General features: G+C 51.6%; 1 protein-coding gene across 1 annotated transcript; it reads left to right on the plus strand.

The window, feature by feature from the left end:
* Positions 1–202: 202 nt before the first annotated feature.
* LOC141473760 (cholesterol 7-desaturase nvd-like) lies at positions 203–15,059 on the plus strand. The gene is made up of 7 exons (XM_074161370.1): positions 203–527; positions 5,621–5,809; positions 8,702–8,880; positions 10,375–10,500; positions 10,786–10,905; positions 13,318–13,494; positions 14,898–15,059. The coding sequence occupies exons 1-7, from the start codon at positions 203–205 to the stop codon at positions 15,057–15,059; spliced, it is 1,278 nt and encodes a 425-aa protein (XP_074017471.1).
* The last annotated feature ends 1,165 nt before the right edge of the window (positions 15,060–16,224 follow it).

Below are 16,224 nucleotides of genomic sequence, written 5' to 3' on the forward strand. Positions count from 1 at the left end.
GACCGTCTTCGCAGAGCCCCGGGGTCGCCGCCCCCCCGGGGTTGAGCAGAGCCGGCGCTGCCGCCGCCGCAGCCCGGCATACAGCCGGGGATGCCCGGGGTGTCCCCGGGGTGGGGAGTCCCGTCCCCCCCGCCCACGGAGCGCCTCCCCGGGCGGGGCCGGCCGCGCTATAAGGGGCGGCGGCGGCAGTACCGGCCGCGCTATGGGGAGCGGGTGGTGCGGGGCGGCGCTGCTGGCCGCGGGGCCGGGGCGCGGGGCGCTGCTCTTCCTCCTCCTCATCATCCTCATCCTCATCCTCCTCCTCGTCCTGCTGCTGCTGGGCTGCTCCCGGCCGCTGGTGCTACGGCGCGGCCCGGGGCAGGTGGGCTACATGCCGGCTCCCGGGCTGAGCCGCGGGGAGGCTGCTCGCCGCGCCCGCCGCGCCCGCCGGCCCGGCGCCCTCCCGCCGCCCTACCCCAACGGCTGGTACCGCCTGCTCGACTCCGCGCAGCTGCCCCGCGGAGCCGTCCGCAGCCTCGCCCTGCTCGGTGAGTGCCAGCCGCCGCATCCCCGACAGGCCACCCCGACCCCCGCCCGGGCAATGGGGGTGACGAGGCTCGGAATCCTGGCCAGTGTGCAGGGCATCCCTGCCGGGGTATCCCCACCGGGATACCGGGGCACCCCTACCAGGGCATCCCTGCCTGGACACCCCCGCCGGGATACCGGGGCACCCCTACCAGGGCATCCCTGCCTGGCTACATCTGCTGGGGCAGCGCGGCACCCAGGCCAGCCTCCATGCTGGGGCACTGGTACATCCCAGCCAGTATCCCCACTGGGTCACCAGGACATCCCTGCCCCAACAACTCCACCGGAGTACTAGGGAATCCTGGGTGGCATCTCTGCCAGGGAAACAGCGCAACCCTGCTGGAGCACAGGTACATCCCTGCCCAGGCATCCCCACTGAGGTGCTGGGGCACCTCGTGCAGACATCCTCACCAGGGCACTGGGGCACTCCAACCTGGGTGTCCTGCTGGAGTGTATGGGTATCCAAAACAGCATCTATACTTGCCCACTACAGTTTCACTGCCTGGGCCGCCTGCCAGTGCAGATGGGCATCCCTGCCTGGGGGCTCTGCTGGGGCACTGGGACAGCTCTGCCCAGGCATCCCTTTCAGGGCACCCCAGTCAGCACCCACATGGGTCACCAAGGGTGTCACAGCTTCAGCTTTTGCATGGGCATTGAGTATCTCTATTGGTCACTGGGACATCCTGGCACAGGCACCTTGAGGGCATGCAGGGCACCGCTGTCTGGGCTCCTTGCTGGGACACTGGAGCATCTTGCTGCCTGGACTCTCCTCCCAGGCATCGCTACCTGCAGCTCCCCATGGCCTGGGGAGATCAGGATGGGGGCCTTACAGCCATGTCCAGAGGGGTTCTGTGCTTGTCCAGGGTCCTTTCGTTTTGCAGATAATTTTGGACTTGTGCTGGTGGCTTCCTCATTAGAAGGGATGTTTCTTCATTGAAATCCCTCAGATTCAGTGGTAAAAGTGTGTGGGGGGGTTCTGTTTTTAAGAGCCATCCTTTCCTGTGAAGTTGTTTTGTTGTTTTTGTATATTGGGACCAATACAATCCAATCTCAGGCCTAGAGAGCCCCATATCTATTATGACTCCCTTGGTTGTCTGCCCAAAGCCTGGTTCCTGGCACCCGGTTCTCTGGGTCTGGCTGAAATGTGCTTGTAAAATAATTTCTAGTGGCAGAGTGACAGTAGCGTAGTGGTGCCAGGAAGATTATCAGTAAATAAGACAGTTAAACAACCTGTAGCCTCCAGGTTTGTGAGTGTCTAATTTATTTTGGAGTCTCTGAGCATAGCCTGGAAATGTAGCCCTGCTTCAGAGGCAGTGAGCCAGAGGAGATGAAAGCATAAAAATCGTTTGACTCAGTCTCTGTAAGACTCATCCTTTGGGATGGGACACCTTCCAGAACATGGCACTGAGCAGGCAGGAAAGCCTCATTCTCTCCTGAGACTGTGGAAGTGGGGTGAGAGCCACTCTGATCCTTGGGGCACTGCGCAGTGATGCTGTCTGGGTGCCTGCTGCAGGGAAGCTGCTCAGACCCGGTGTGGCTCCTGTGCAGGAAAACCCCAGAGTGCATCCTCTGAGCCAAGAGCCCAAACTGCAGGGTGGTCCTTTATGTCCCATGTGCTGTTCTTGCTACAATTGCCATTTGATTTCCATAAAAGAAATAGGCTAATTTAATAGGAAAACATCAGTATGTGACTCTTAATACTCTAATATTCACCCACAGCAGAGTTTCTCAGTATACCTTAGGCCAGGATGCTGTCCTCCCAAGTGGAGAGACATCAGATTTGATGCACAAGCCAGAGCAGAGATCAGCTTCTCCTCTAGCTCTGCTGGCTCCAGAGGGCAAAGGCTGGGGGCAAAAGCAGCACTTTCTCAGGAGTCCTGGGTGAGGTTTTCGGACAGCCCAGCAAGGGTCTGGCCATGGGCCAGATCTTCAGGGCTGAAGAGCTCCAAGTTGTCTATATGAAGGAAAGCTGTAGAGGTGGGACCTTCTTGGAGTAAAACTTAAAACTTTGGTGGACAAAGCACCAGGCTGCAGGGCTTCTCCTTGGGGCATCTGCTGGGACCCCCTGGGCTTCAGGTGCTCTGGGCTGACCCATCCAATGCTGCTCCTCTGTGTGTCCACACTGCTCCTGGTGAACCTGCAACACCTTCAAAGACAGGCAGGAACCCTTTCCCCTCTTTGCCCTGAACCTCAGGTCAGGTAGAGAGGCAGGTTAGAGAGAAAGGAAAATGCTGATGTTTCAGAATGACTCCCTGTTACCTGGGGCAGGGGGAAGGACCCGCACCTCGAGTGCCTCCACTCCCCTGTGCCTGCTGCAGGCAGATGTGTGAGAATCTTCCAGAAAGACTGGAGGGACAACAGAGCCAGGTGTCCTGGGCAAGGAGGGACCTCCAGGCACTGGAGTACAACCAGATATCAGAAATAATGATTCCTAGGCTCGAAGGCTGGGAATGTTAGCAGCGTTTCCTTTTCTTTGCTCAGATCACAAAATTTCAATCAAGTAAAGCGGGTTGGGGTGGGATGGCTCACACTGGGTCACTTATCATTGGTATGTCTCTCTGGGGAAATACGTACAGAACCTGGCTCCCAAAGTTTAGTTTGGTCTTACCTCACTTGTTGAGCTTTAAGTTCCAGCAGCCGCTGTAAAGATCAGATTCCACAAGCTGATGGAATCTGAGTATGTATATGCATACGCTGGAGCACAGTATGGAAGAGAGGACCTTGGCGCACCCTCCTTGGCCTTTAACTCAGTGGCCACATCTGTATCAACAACCCAAGTGCCTCTGAGCTCCCAGACCAGCTGCATCCCCTTCCAGCCAGGACATGACTTGAGGGGATGCTGGAGCAGGTCTTGATTTGCTTTCAGGCCAGTTCCCAATGGAACAGCCCCTCTCCTCTGAGCCATGGGCAGGGGGTGCTGGCAGGGATGATGCAGGTTCTGGCAGGGATGATGCCGGTGCTGGCAGGGATGAGGTGGGTGTTGCCAGGTCTGAGGTGCCACAGCACCCTCGGAGCAGCCTTGTGTTGGCTCAGGAAAGCACCTGGCACCTATTCTGTCCCTCCAGGAAGAGCATTTATTTAGATAATACTGTGACATGCCATCCAGCCACGGTTCCTCGCACAGCTGGGTGGAGCGGTGCCATGAACAGACCTGTGGCCATAGCCCAGGAACTCTCTGTCTCTCCATTTTAATAGTCCCTTGCTCAGCTGAGGCAGTGCTGCCCTGGGGATGGGGAGGAAGAGGAGAATCCCAGAGCTGAGCAGGGACGGATCCCAACAGGGCAAACCTTACATCGCTTCAGGGAGCACAGGGAATCAGGCCTAGCGATGGAGAAAAGCGAGTCTGAGTGCGGGGGCAACACGGCCCCAGCCGCGCCGGCACTGACTCTCCACTCCCCGCCTGGAGCCGACCAGAGTCAGGCACTTCCCTTCCCTTCGCTTCCCTGGAAAACTCCCTTTTGCTGAGGAGGTGTCAGGGCTCTGGCCCACAGCCCTCAGCCACCCCTGCCGGAGGAAGGGCTCCACCACCGAGCTGCCATGCAGACAGCTCTGGGAGTTGGAGAGCAAAGAGATGAAGGGCTTCTCCTTCCAGCGACCATTGCCAGAGATTCCTGAAATGTATGAGCCTGCACTCTCTGTGCTAAACCTCTCAGGCAAAGGGACAGGAACAGTTTTCTTTACATGCATCCTAAACCTGTAAATATTTCTGTGAAGGCAACTTTTATCCTGCAGCTGAAACAGGCTCTGAGACCTCACAAACCAGGGCTGAGGGCCAAAGCCACGAGGGTTTAGAGAAAACCAGGAGAAGTTATGCTCCCCCCTGCCTGGAGCAAGGCAGTGCCCTTCAGCATGGTGGTTTCTGTGCTCCAGCAGCTCCTTGGGACACTGGGCACCTTGGGACTCGGGGCAGCTGCATGGCTCTGCAGGGTGCCAACATGCAACATGCCAACGTGCAATGTGCCAACGTGCAACACGGGCTGCGATGGGCCGTGGAACAACCGTTTCTTGCTCTGGGATGTCTTTTGAACCCCAGCAGCGAGCTGGCGGCCACAACAGCCTGGGCATTTGCGACAGCATCTGCCACCCCAGTTTAGCACAGCCCGTTTTTGCAGGCAGCAGATGCCTCCTGCCTGCAGCCTGCCTGCAGGTCTCCCCTGCCCGCAGGCACTGGCTCTGGCAGCTGCCTGGTGCCATCTCGTGGTTAAATAACTTCTCTGAAGCAAGCATATTCCTGTTCTGCCACTACTCTTCCACTAGAAAAGAAAGAAAACCACCAGTATTCATTTTTAGCAAGATATTTCTGCACATCGGATGCAACGTTGGGTAAAAGCCAGTTCAGATGTGAGAGATACCCCATTCCTGGAAATGTGCTAGGTCAGGTTGGATGGGGCTCTGAGCAACCTGGTCTAGTTGAGGGTGTCAGTGCACATGGCAGAAGCATTGGACTAGAAGGTCTTCAGAGGTTCTTTCCAGCCCAAACTATTCTGTGATTCTGTAAGGGGCCAAGCAATGTGTGACATCCCCCACCCCCCCAACCCCCCCCCATAGAATCATAGAATCGTTATGGTTGGAAGGGACTTTTCAGATCATCGAGTCCAACCATCATCCCAATACTGCGAAAACCACCACTAACCCATGTCCCTCAGCACCTCGTCTGCCCAGCTTTTAAATAGCTCCGGGGATGGTGACTCCACCACTGCCCTGGGCAGCCTGTTCCAAGGCTTAATAACCCTTTCAGTGAAGAAACTTTTCCCAATATTCATCCTAAACTTCCCCTCATGCAACTTGAGGCCATTTCCTCTTGTCCCATCGCCTGTTCCTTGGGAGAAGAGACAGACCCCCCCCTGGCTACACCCTCCTTTCAGGGAGTTGTAGAGAGCGAGAAGGTCTCCCCTCAGCCTCCTTTTCTCCAGGCTGAACACCCCCAGCTCCCTCAGCCGATCCTCTCAAGACTTGTGCTCCAGACCCCTCACCAGCTCCGTTGCCCTTCTCTCCACTCCAGCACCTCAGTGTAGGGATGTTGTTTTCACACTCTCATAACCTCGTATTTCTGCAGGAGAACAGCTTGCTGTGTTTCGCACCCAGGATGGCCAAGCCTATGTGGTGGACACTTACTGCCCTCACCTTGGTGCTAACCTCGCCGCTGGCGGGCACGTCGTGGGCAACTGCATCGAGTGCCCATTTCACGGCTGGCAGTTTCGAGGAGAAGATGGAAAATGCACCCGCATCCCCTATGCTGAAAAAGGTGACGTTCCCCCAGATCCACAGAAAGCATCTGCAGCGATGGCAGTGACCTGTGTGTGCTCATTAAAAGCTACTTCATTAAGGAAAAATGGCCCATTAAGTACAACTAACTCACCCTCCATCCTCTCCCCTATTTCATGCAGTGCCCTACTTCTCCTGGGTTGTCCATGTCAGGGTAGGAATTTCCAGTGCCCTTTCCTGTGTTAGATGGTAACTGGAACTTTAGTTAAAAGAACTGCCCTTCTTGATTTTGATAATCCTACAACTCCTGCATTCAGCAAGCAGGGTATAAAAGATTTTTGACTCTGAGTCATGCATTGCACCAGCAGGGATGGATCTTGAGGAGCTATTGGGTTTCAGAAATGATTCTGCGCTCTGCAGTGATAGCTTATACCACGTCAGTGCTTAAATCTGTCACATTAGCATGACAGAATAATCTCTCAATGGCATTTTTTTCTCCTTTTAAGGCTAAAAGGAAACTTTTGGTTGGAAGCCAGGAAAGCTCTTCGCATACACCTACCTTTTAGATATGGTTTACGTTGACTGTGTAGGAAGAATATCTTAGTTAAAGTTCACATTAACAATTACTTGATCTGGCTGCACTAATTGGTTTAAATCACCAGTTCTAGACGTGGCTGAAACCAGCAAAGAGACTTTCCTTGAGGTTTGCTTTGGCTTGTGCTTCTTAGTTATTTTTCTGAGCAGTTCAACTTTGGTTGGGATTGATTGGGACAGCAATAAAAACATTGATTAGCAGCAAAAGTCAGTCTTTCTACCAAACAGACAATTTTCCCCCAAAGTGAAAGAAACATTCCATCTATATGGGGTAAGATAAACAATTTGTAGATCTCACTAACCAGCAATTCCTTTTGTGTGTGTGTGTGTGATATTTTCAGGAAAAAAGATTAATACTGTATTTTTTTCCCTATACATACTCACTCAGGAGCTGCATTTGATTGAAAAATTGTTTCCAAATTGTAAGCAAAGATGTATTTAATCACAAAATGAGAACGAATATTCTGGGTATGTGGAAATGCTTGCCAAAATGCATTGTTTCAGCTCAAACTGCTATATTCAGATTTGTGGTTATCTGATATTAGGAAACTGAAACTGCAGACAGCTGCCCTGCTCCCAGTACAGCCCAAATGGGTCAGGTTGATTTAAAGAGATTTAAAGGCCATCTGTGCTCATGCAGGTCGCCTTGAGGGACAAAGGTGTTGGAGATGGGATGGGCAGCTCCTGCGGCACTGGGCTTGCAGGGGACCAGCACCCAGAGCCCAGCACGGGGCTGGATGTCTGCCTGGGGCAGGTGAAGCCCTATTTAAAATCATAGACTCATAGAATTGTCTAGGTTGGAAGGGACCTTTAAGATCATCTAGTCCAACCATCAACCTATCTCCGATTAAAAAAAACATCATTAACCCATGTGCCTCAGCACCTCCTCTCCCCATCTTTTAAATACCTCCAGGGATGGTGCCTCAACTGCTTCCCTGGGCAGCCCATTCCAAGGCTTAATAACCCTTTCCGTGTAAAAATTTTTCCTAATATCCAACCTGAACCTCCCCTGGTGCAACTTGAGGCCATTTCCTCTTGTCCCATCGCCTGTTCCTTGGGAGAAGAGACCGACCCCCCCCGGCTACACCCTCCTTTCAGGGAGTTGTAGAGAGCGAGAAGGTCTCCCCTCAGCCTCCTTTTCTCCAGGCTGAACATCCCCAGCTCCCTCAGCCGCTCCTCTCAAGACTTGTGCTCCAGACCCCTCACCAGCTCTGTTGCCCTTCTCTGGACCTGCTCCAGCACCTCAATGTCTTTTCTGTGGTGAGGGGCCCAAAACTGGACACAGCCCTTGAGGTGGGACCTCACCAGTGCCCAGTACAGGGGGACGATCACCTCCCGAGTCCTACTACTCTCCACACTGTTCCTGATACAGGCCAGGATACTGTTGGCCTCCATGGCCACCTGGGCACACTGCTGGCTCGTGTTCAGCCGACAGTCGACCAACACCCCCAGGTCCTCTTCTGCCAGGCAGCTCCAGCCACTCTGCCCCCAGCCTGTAGCGCTGCGTGGGGTTGGTGTGACCCAAGTGCAGGACCTGGCACTTGGCCTTGTTGAACCTCAGAAACTTTCAACAACAAAAAAAATGTCAACGAGATGCATCCCACCCAAAGCACCAGGTTTTTTCAACCAGAAATCACAGCGAAGGTCTCCTTCTGCCCCCTCTGACAGTCATTGACTGAAAGAGAAACAATTTCTCCTGTTATTTAACTTCCCACGTGACTGTACAAGGCTGAATAATAAGGAAGCACTATGCTCTGTGCTTGTTTGCAAATTAGAAAAGATAGTAATGAAGGCAAAAACCTTCCGATCCAGTAGAAGCTGCATTTTCTGACAATTGGGTAAATATAAATGCCAAAATTCATTTTACCAGGAAGGACTGCAGATTTTAAAGCGACACATGATACTGCAGGATTGTAACAGAGAGTGATTTGAACTCAAGGGGTAGAGATGGTTTTTACTCTCTGCACATCTATAACTAAAAGCATCTCCTTTTAGCTTGTTGAAGCTTGAGGAGGGTCCATTGATGCAGCAGACACTAAATTATTTGGACAGTTTTGAGTAGTGAAAGAGGCTGCAGAGCCATGCTTCTTCCTTAAAAAACTTATGCAAAATACCCAATTGAAATAAAACTGATTTAAGCAAACGTTTTTCTGTGAACTTCAGAAGCTGTTGTCCTTCTTCAGCAGCCTGAAGGGTGACAAGTGTCACCAGAGAGTCTGTGCCACATGAGTGTCACCCATAATGAGCTCTGGTCCATGGTTCAGGACGAGGTGACCCTTAGAACCAGTGTCACTCTTGGAGATGACACTTTTAACCCATTCTTTTCTCCCCTCTGCAGTGCCGGATTTTGCCAGGGTGCGGACCTGGCCATCCTGCGAGGTGAACGGGATGCTGCTGGTCTGGTACCACTGCGAAGGGGCTGGTCCCACATGGGCAGTGCCCGAGCAGCGGGAGGTGGCCACCAAGGAGTGGGTGTTCCGAGGGCAGACGGAGCACCTGGTGGATGCCCACATCCAGGTAGGGAGCCCTGTCCTCTCCTGGGTCCTCTCCTACAGTCCAGTTCAGGGATCTCTCCTCCCAGTTAATCCATTTAGGGACATCTCCCTCCCAATTAACTGGGCTCTGCCTGCGCCCAGAGCCACCGCTGCTGCTGGCAGAGCTCAGACCTAGAAATACACCCCAGCGCCACAGCCTGAGAATACAGCATATGTTCCCCAAACACAGATCGTGAGCTTCTTGAGTAGAGAGCAGATGTTCTGGGTACTTAAAGGGAATATGTTAATATGCTTTGACTTATAACTGATGTAATTTAAAAAAAAAAAAAAAGAAAGCAGATTCTCTAAGAATTGCGGCACTTAGTGTCAGGAGGCTTTTCAACTCATCGATCACCACAATGGAAACATAGGGTTATTTTGCTGTTAATCTTCATAATCACCACCACACGCTGACAAATGTGCCTCAGAGAACAAAAAAAGGCTGTTGCCTCCATCACCTCTCGGTAGAAATGGGGCTGGAAAAGGGGCACGGTTCTGTGGCACTAAACAGGGGTGACAGTGGCCGTGGTCCTCAGGGGGAGTCAGGGGCAGCCTCTTCTCCTCCGGGAGAGTGGTGGGAGGGAGCGGCAGGTCTGAAAATAGGCAGTCCTTGGGATTTTGGACCTTGGGAGATTTGTAGCTACTTGCCACTGAGCAGAACAGTTCTATTTGTAAAAATCAGTGACAAAAAAAGACACTTAATGTCAAGCGCACTTCTCTGCAGAGGCAGTGCCTGTCTGCTGACTAAATCACGACTAAGGTGAGTGGGTTAGAAAGAAATGAAGAATTATTAGAAGAAAAGAAGAAAATGCATGAGACAGGGGAGATACGGCTCTGGGAGTGAGCAGGGGAGTTGTGACAAGCAGAGAGAATCTGGGAGATTGATGGGATAGTAATAATTATTTCATCTCTGCTTTTCAGTGCAAGCCACCGTACACAGATCTACACTGGGGCCAGGCTGTGCTACTTGCCAAGCTGGTAGAAAGCTGGTGTATTTGGGTAGTAAAGCAGTTAAAACTTCTGAAAAAGTGACATAATGTGGGCAGGCTGATGGGGTTTAAAGGTTTAAATGTGTGTGAAAAGTTGTCTAGGAACACAAACACAAAAATCCTTTATTCCTTACAATTATAACAGGGCCAGAGGAAAGAGTTATTTGGAGGCCCAGCTTGTGCAGCAGCACAAGTTAGCATGCTTAGACTTCTGTGAGCTTAAAATGAACTCTGAATTTTCTGAGCTTCGTGTTTAAATTACTCCTAAACACAAGTTAAGGACTAGTCCCAAGTCAGTCTGTGCTGAGGCCCCTTCCCCTGCTCACTCGGTTGCCTCTTGCTGTGTCACATACCTGTGAGCATTGCTGCTGCGCTCACAGTGACGTGCCCTGGGCTTTCTGGCAGTGCCATTGCAATACTGCTCTTAAATACAGGCAGCTCCCACCCAACTCAGCTCTCACCAAGGGCAAATTGTTCCCTGATGGCAGGAAATCCCTGAAAACGCGGCTGACACAGCTCACCTGGCTTTCGTCCATGGACCAGCTATTCTGGGTGGATCCGATCTGAGATATACAAGGTCCAAGCTGTGGGATTTTATGAAGCACATCTGGAAGGTAAAACCCTGACTCCCCTCTTAGCCACAAGAAGGTCAAAGTCTTTCAAACCAGGTCCCCTTTCTGCCTCAAAGCATCGGTCGCCCCCTCTGCTGCATCCCCCCATCTTCAGGTCCAGTCTCTTTTCTGTGTCTCTGAGGGTTTTGGCTGCACTCCCTCATCTATACTCATCTCTAGATCTTCTCCACAACCAGCTCTTGTCACCATCTCACTGCTGCCTCCCCTCAGCCCGCACTTCTGTCTCCCCATCTCTCGGACTGAGCCGATCCTTCTCCATCCCTGCAGGCAGAGTGGCAGCCAGAGCCGGAGCCCAACGAGCATTGCTCCCGGCTGCTGCTTCAACACACTGCAACCATCTTCGGGAAGCACGTCTCCTTGATGGATTTGACGGTTTCAGCCAGGCAGGTATGCCCCATGCTGGTGACCGCTGGCGTCCCAAGCTGGCTTTGTCACCAGAAAGCCTGAATCTGTGCCCATCCTGCCCAGTGTGGCCTTTCCTACCCAGTGCCTCAGGCACAGGGGCTAGAACCTACACACTGGCACTGGGGCTGCACCACAGCAGGGAGGAAAGGGAGGGTCCGTAAGGACTGCTCTGCCCACAAAACAGCTGGAAAAATAAAAAGCTGAGACCTGAGTAGACAGTGGTGACAATCCTGAAGGACCTTCACACCACCTTGTCACAGCTCTTTACAATACAGACATGTGGACCTTCTCAGTCCATGGTGGACATGCCTGGGAAAGGCAAACGGTCAGGAACAGCCTATCTTGTAGCCCAAGATCAGCCCTGGATGCAGGGAATTAAAGGGAAATAGAAATAATGCCACTAAACACAAATCAGTGGGAACTAGATCTCCTCACTTTCATTTTTGGTTGTGGTTGTTTGTTGGGGTTTTCTTAATGAAATGCTAAGCTTGTCTGACAAAACTAGTAGCTTTTTTTCTGGTACATTTTTGAAGTCATAGAATCATAGAATGGTTAGAGTTGGAAGGGACCTTAAAGATCATCCAGCTCCAACTCCCCTGCCATGGGCAGGGACACCTCCACTAGAGCAGGTTGCTCAAAACCCCATCCGGCCTGGCCTTAAACACTTCCAGGGATGGAGCATCCACAACTTTCCTGGGCAACCTGTTCCAGTGTCTCACCACCCTCACAGTAAAGAATTTCTTTCTGGTATCTAATCTAAATCTCCCCTCTTCCAATTTAAAACCATTACCCCTTGTCCTGTCACTACATTTCCTGACAAAGAGCCCCTCTCCGGCTCTCCTGTAGGCTCCCTTCAGATATTGGAAGGCTGCTATGAGGTCTCCCCGGAGCCTTCTCTTCTCCAGGCTGAACAACCCCAGCTCTCTCAGCCTGTCTTCATAGGGGAGGTGCTCCATCCCTTCATGATCATCTTCGTGGCCCTCCGCTGGACCCGAAACAACAGGTCCATGTCCTTCCTGTGTTGAGGACTCCAAAGCTGGACACGGGACTCCACGTGGGGTCTCACGAGCGCAGAGTAGAGGGGTAGAATCACCTCCCATGACCTGCTGGCCGCACTTGATGCAGCCCAGGATGAGGCTGCCAGTGCACATTGCTGGCTCATGTTGAGCTTCTCATCCACGAGCACCCCCAAGTCCTTCTCCTCAGGGCTGCTCTGCAGCCATTCTCCGCCCAACCTGTATGTGTGCCTGGGATTGCCACGTCCCAGGTGCAGGACCCTGCACTTGGCCTGGTTGAACTTCGTGAGATTTGCACAGGCCCACCTCTCAAGCCTGTCCAGGTCCCTCTGGATGGCATCCCTTCCCTCCAGCCTGTCGAGTATGCCACCGAGCTTGGTGGTGTTGGCAAATTTGCTGAGGGTGCACTCTATCCCACTGTCCATGTCTCCGACAAAGATGTTAAATAGCACTGGTCCCAATACCAACCCCTGAGGAACACCACTCGTCACTGGCCACCACTTGGACATTTGACCTATTCCCCTATCACAAAATCAGAACACTAGCAAAACAAGTCATGACAGAAAACTGAGATAAGGAATAGATTTTGGTGTAATGAGGGAATTATCACAAAGTGGATGTTGATTGTATCTCTGTTCACTGCTATTTAGTTCAGTTCTGTTCAGTGTTATTTAGCGCTGATATCAATGAACAGGAGAAAATATACATTAAAATAACCTTACAAAGAGTGTGTACCCAAATCAGCAATATCTACATTGCTTCAGAGAACCGAGTGTATGACCATGCACCCACATGTCTGGGTGCACGTCAAAGAGCAGGGACCAGGTACTTCATGTCATGCAAGATGAAAGGCTGAACCTGATTTCAGCTAAAACCTGCTGTGACTGTTGTAGCTGCAAAGGAGAAAGGCAGAGCAGGAGCAGGGATGTTGTGTTACCTCCGTTTTGCGTTGCTGCGGAGCGCAGGACTGGTGTCAACCATTCGGTAAGGATATTGATGACCCGAAGGTCATTCAGTGATGAACAACAAGACCCAGTGAAAATTTGGAAGCATTGCCTAGAAGATTAGATTTTCAACTTCTTGGGACTTCTGTAAACTCTCATGAATTCCCGTGGGCCCACAGGAAAGCCATCCAGCCCTGACACATCTGTGAATGTCCCCTGCCCTGGGGAGCGTTCCCACTGGTGGGCAGTATGTGACTCACGGCCCTGAGGCATAGCTTTAACTTATGCCTATTATCTGATGAAAAGATAGAGTAAAGGGGGACTTGAGCACGGTCTGGGAGACATTTCAAGCAGTGCTCAAGCTGTGGGAGCTGCTGCACCAGAGGGGTAGACCATCCAAGGCTGTTCCCTGAGGGTGCTCTGTTGCTCTGCAGGTTGGGCCAGGGCTGGTTTTCCTGCTCTTTGAACATGCATTCCTGGGCCGTGGGATCATCCTGCAGACAGTGACACCCCTGAAGCCTCTCCTACAGAATGTCGTCCACACGATCTACTACCAGAAGAACATGCCGGCCATAATCCCCAAGTTCATCCTGAGAGCAGAATGTATACAGGTAAAGCTCTGAAGGAGAGCAGCCAAAGGTAGTCCCCTGGAGCTTCATGGCTAGAAAGTGTGAGAAGGAAGAGCAGTTGCCCACATGGGCTCAGATATCCATGGGAACAAAGCACTCATGGGAAAAACTCTTTCAGTGCTTGGTATGATCTTTCATTTTTAGTAGCCCAAAGAACTAAACTGGAGGTTTAGTAAAGAGGGTCTCTGCAGTGGGTCATCTGTTCAGGGTGGCAGAGAGGTGCTATCCCTCTCCTGTGGATGCAGAACTGGGGCACAAGGATTAGCCAGCCTTTCCCGAGCTGCAGCAAGTCTTTGAGGGAACTAATAACTGCTTTCAGATTTCCAGCATCCCAGGCTGGTGCTTTAAGATCATCCTGTCTCCTTTGGTGAGAACCATGCCAAGAAATCCTCCTGTTGTTAAAGTATCATGAAATTTGCCAACTCTTGCCCCTCCTGATGGAGGTTGTCCAGGTCCTTACCTCAGGGATTCATGGAAGTGGTGAAAGGTCCCTCTGGGGGGTCTCCAGTTCTAATCCCAGTTGGGGCAAGACATTGCCAAATTCAGGTCAAACATGGCTCCTTTGGAGAATGCCCACATCTCTCCAGCTCCGTGGGTGACCCATTCCATTATTGCTCTGCTCATATTGTTAGTTTTGATTTTTGATGTCCAATTTGAACTTCTCAACCCGCAGCTGTTACTCCTTGTTACACCCACTGGCTCTACCAAGAAAAACCTGAGTCATCCCTGTAACTCCCTTTCACGCAGTCAGAAGAGTTCGCGTCATTCCCTTCTGTCAGGGGTTCAAGCCTGGAAAATGTTTGGTCTGACCAGAGAGGGTTTCATCGGCAGTACAGTACAAATTGCCAAAAGATGATTTTTTTTTCAGATGCCAAAAACCTACCCCAAATCAAAGTTGTCTGTTCTAGCTTGTATTGTATCAATGCTGGCTTAATATTTTGTGTCTTATTAATGCAAATGAGCAGCACTCATTTCTGCACAGATATACTCACAAAGGAAAACTCCATAACCCTACTGCATGTGTGTCCCAGCAGAGTTTAAGATGCAGATGATGAATTTATAACGCCCTGCTTGGCTGGAGCTACCTAACGAATCAAAAATCTCAGGTGGAGCAGCTCCTACCCACACAACATCCACTCCTTTTCCAGAATCTCCTGTGATAGGGGCAGTCTAAGCTGAAAGTGGCTTCTTGTTTGGGAACTACGATGGGCTAAAGGTCCCCTAACTGCAGCCAGAGCCATAGTGTTACTAGTTACAAATAGCATGAGCAGTCCCACACCAGCCATTTGGGACAAACGCTAAAAAATAAACCTAGTGTCAAGCAGCACACGCAAAACTGCTGGTTCAGCTTCCCCACCTGAACAAGACTCTCCTTCTCCCCCCAGTTTGAGCGCGATATAACCATCTGGAATAACAAACAGTATCTGCCCAAGCCTCTGCTGGTCAGAGAGGACTCCAGCATCCAGAAGCACCGGCGCTGGTTCGCCCAGTTCTACAGTGAGAAGAGCATGAGCCTCTCGGCGCAGAAGGAGGGCCTGAACTGGTGAGGACCTCCCTGCCTGCTGCAGAGGGTGGCCAGAGGCTCTCAGGTGGCTCCTGCCCACCCTGGCTGGTGGGAAGTGGTGCTGGGCAGGCATGATCAAATATTGGCCTTGGGCAGGAGCCTGAGCCCTGGGAACCCTCTTCTACCTTTCCTGTCCAGGGCATCAAAGCTCAAAGAGTGCAACACACTTGCTCTTCTACCTGTAACGTATGAGCTGAGCATGAATTAAGATTGCCAGAACTGCCTTTAAAGTGCCTTTGTCTCTTGCTGCTGCTGTCATTTTGAGTAGTTATATGAAAAACTTTGCATGGTGGCCTTTTATTGCCAGAAGTGTCCCTTCCCAGCCACGCTGCTCTTGCTTCTGCAGCATCCCCTTGGCCGGAACAAGCTTCAGCTCTCCAGGGAAGCCTTGGCCGATGTCTGCATGGTGTCAGGGGGGTGACTGCAAAGCCCACAGACCCTTCTCTCTGGCAGCAGGCAGGGCAGCAGGGGTTTTGGCTGCCCACCATGTCTTTAGCATCCCTGGAGGCTTCCTAGAGCCTACTGAGCTCTTGAATGAGTCAATTCCTTATGGAGCTATTGCACCTAGTTGAGAAGAAGAGGGACCATCCTGGTGACCAAGTCACTTTGACAACAACTCTGCAGGTCAAAGATGTGAATAAGATCCTGTTTTGATAGACCCTGGATTCCAACAATACCTTGGGTACATGGTTGGCTGTAAAAATTTGTCTCATGGCAAGAACATGGCTGTCACTTACAGACACTGTGATCAGAAATGAAGCTTACACATGGAGACTAGGCTGCAAATCTGATGAAAATTGGTTGAAATTCTCCTGTGCTTTGTGCCTACATGGTCTGTACTGAAGGGCTAAATTTTGCCTTGCTGCATTCTCTAGAGAACCTGTAATCTCCATAGGCCTTGTATAGTTCACAGGACTCTGGCAGTTACTCTCTGCCAAGAGCTAGCAAGCGCAAATGCTCAAATCCAGCTTTCCAAGGAGGCTGGAGCTACGGCTCTCATGCCTGTGCCTTGTCAACTCTGCATTTTGCTGAGGCTTCTGGTTCCTCCTTCACCATTAACCCATAGAGCAGGACCAGGAGCAGGAACATTGCCTATCCCAACAGCATCCCACATAACCCTGTGCAAGATGCGTCCTCACCATTTACAT

The sequence above is a fragment of the Numenius arquata genome, chromosome 19 (assembly GCF_964106895.1).
Source record: "Numenius arquata chromosome 19, bNumArq3.hap1.1, whole genome shotgun sequence".
NCBI lineage: Eukaryota > Metazoa > Chordata > Aves > Charadriiformes > Scolopacidae > Numenius > Numenius arquata.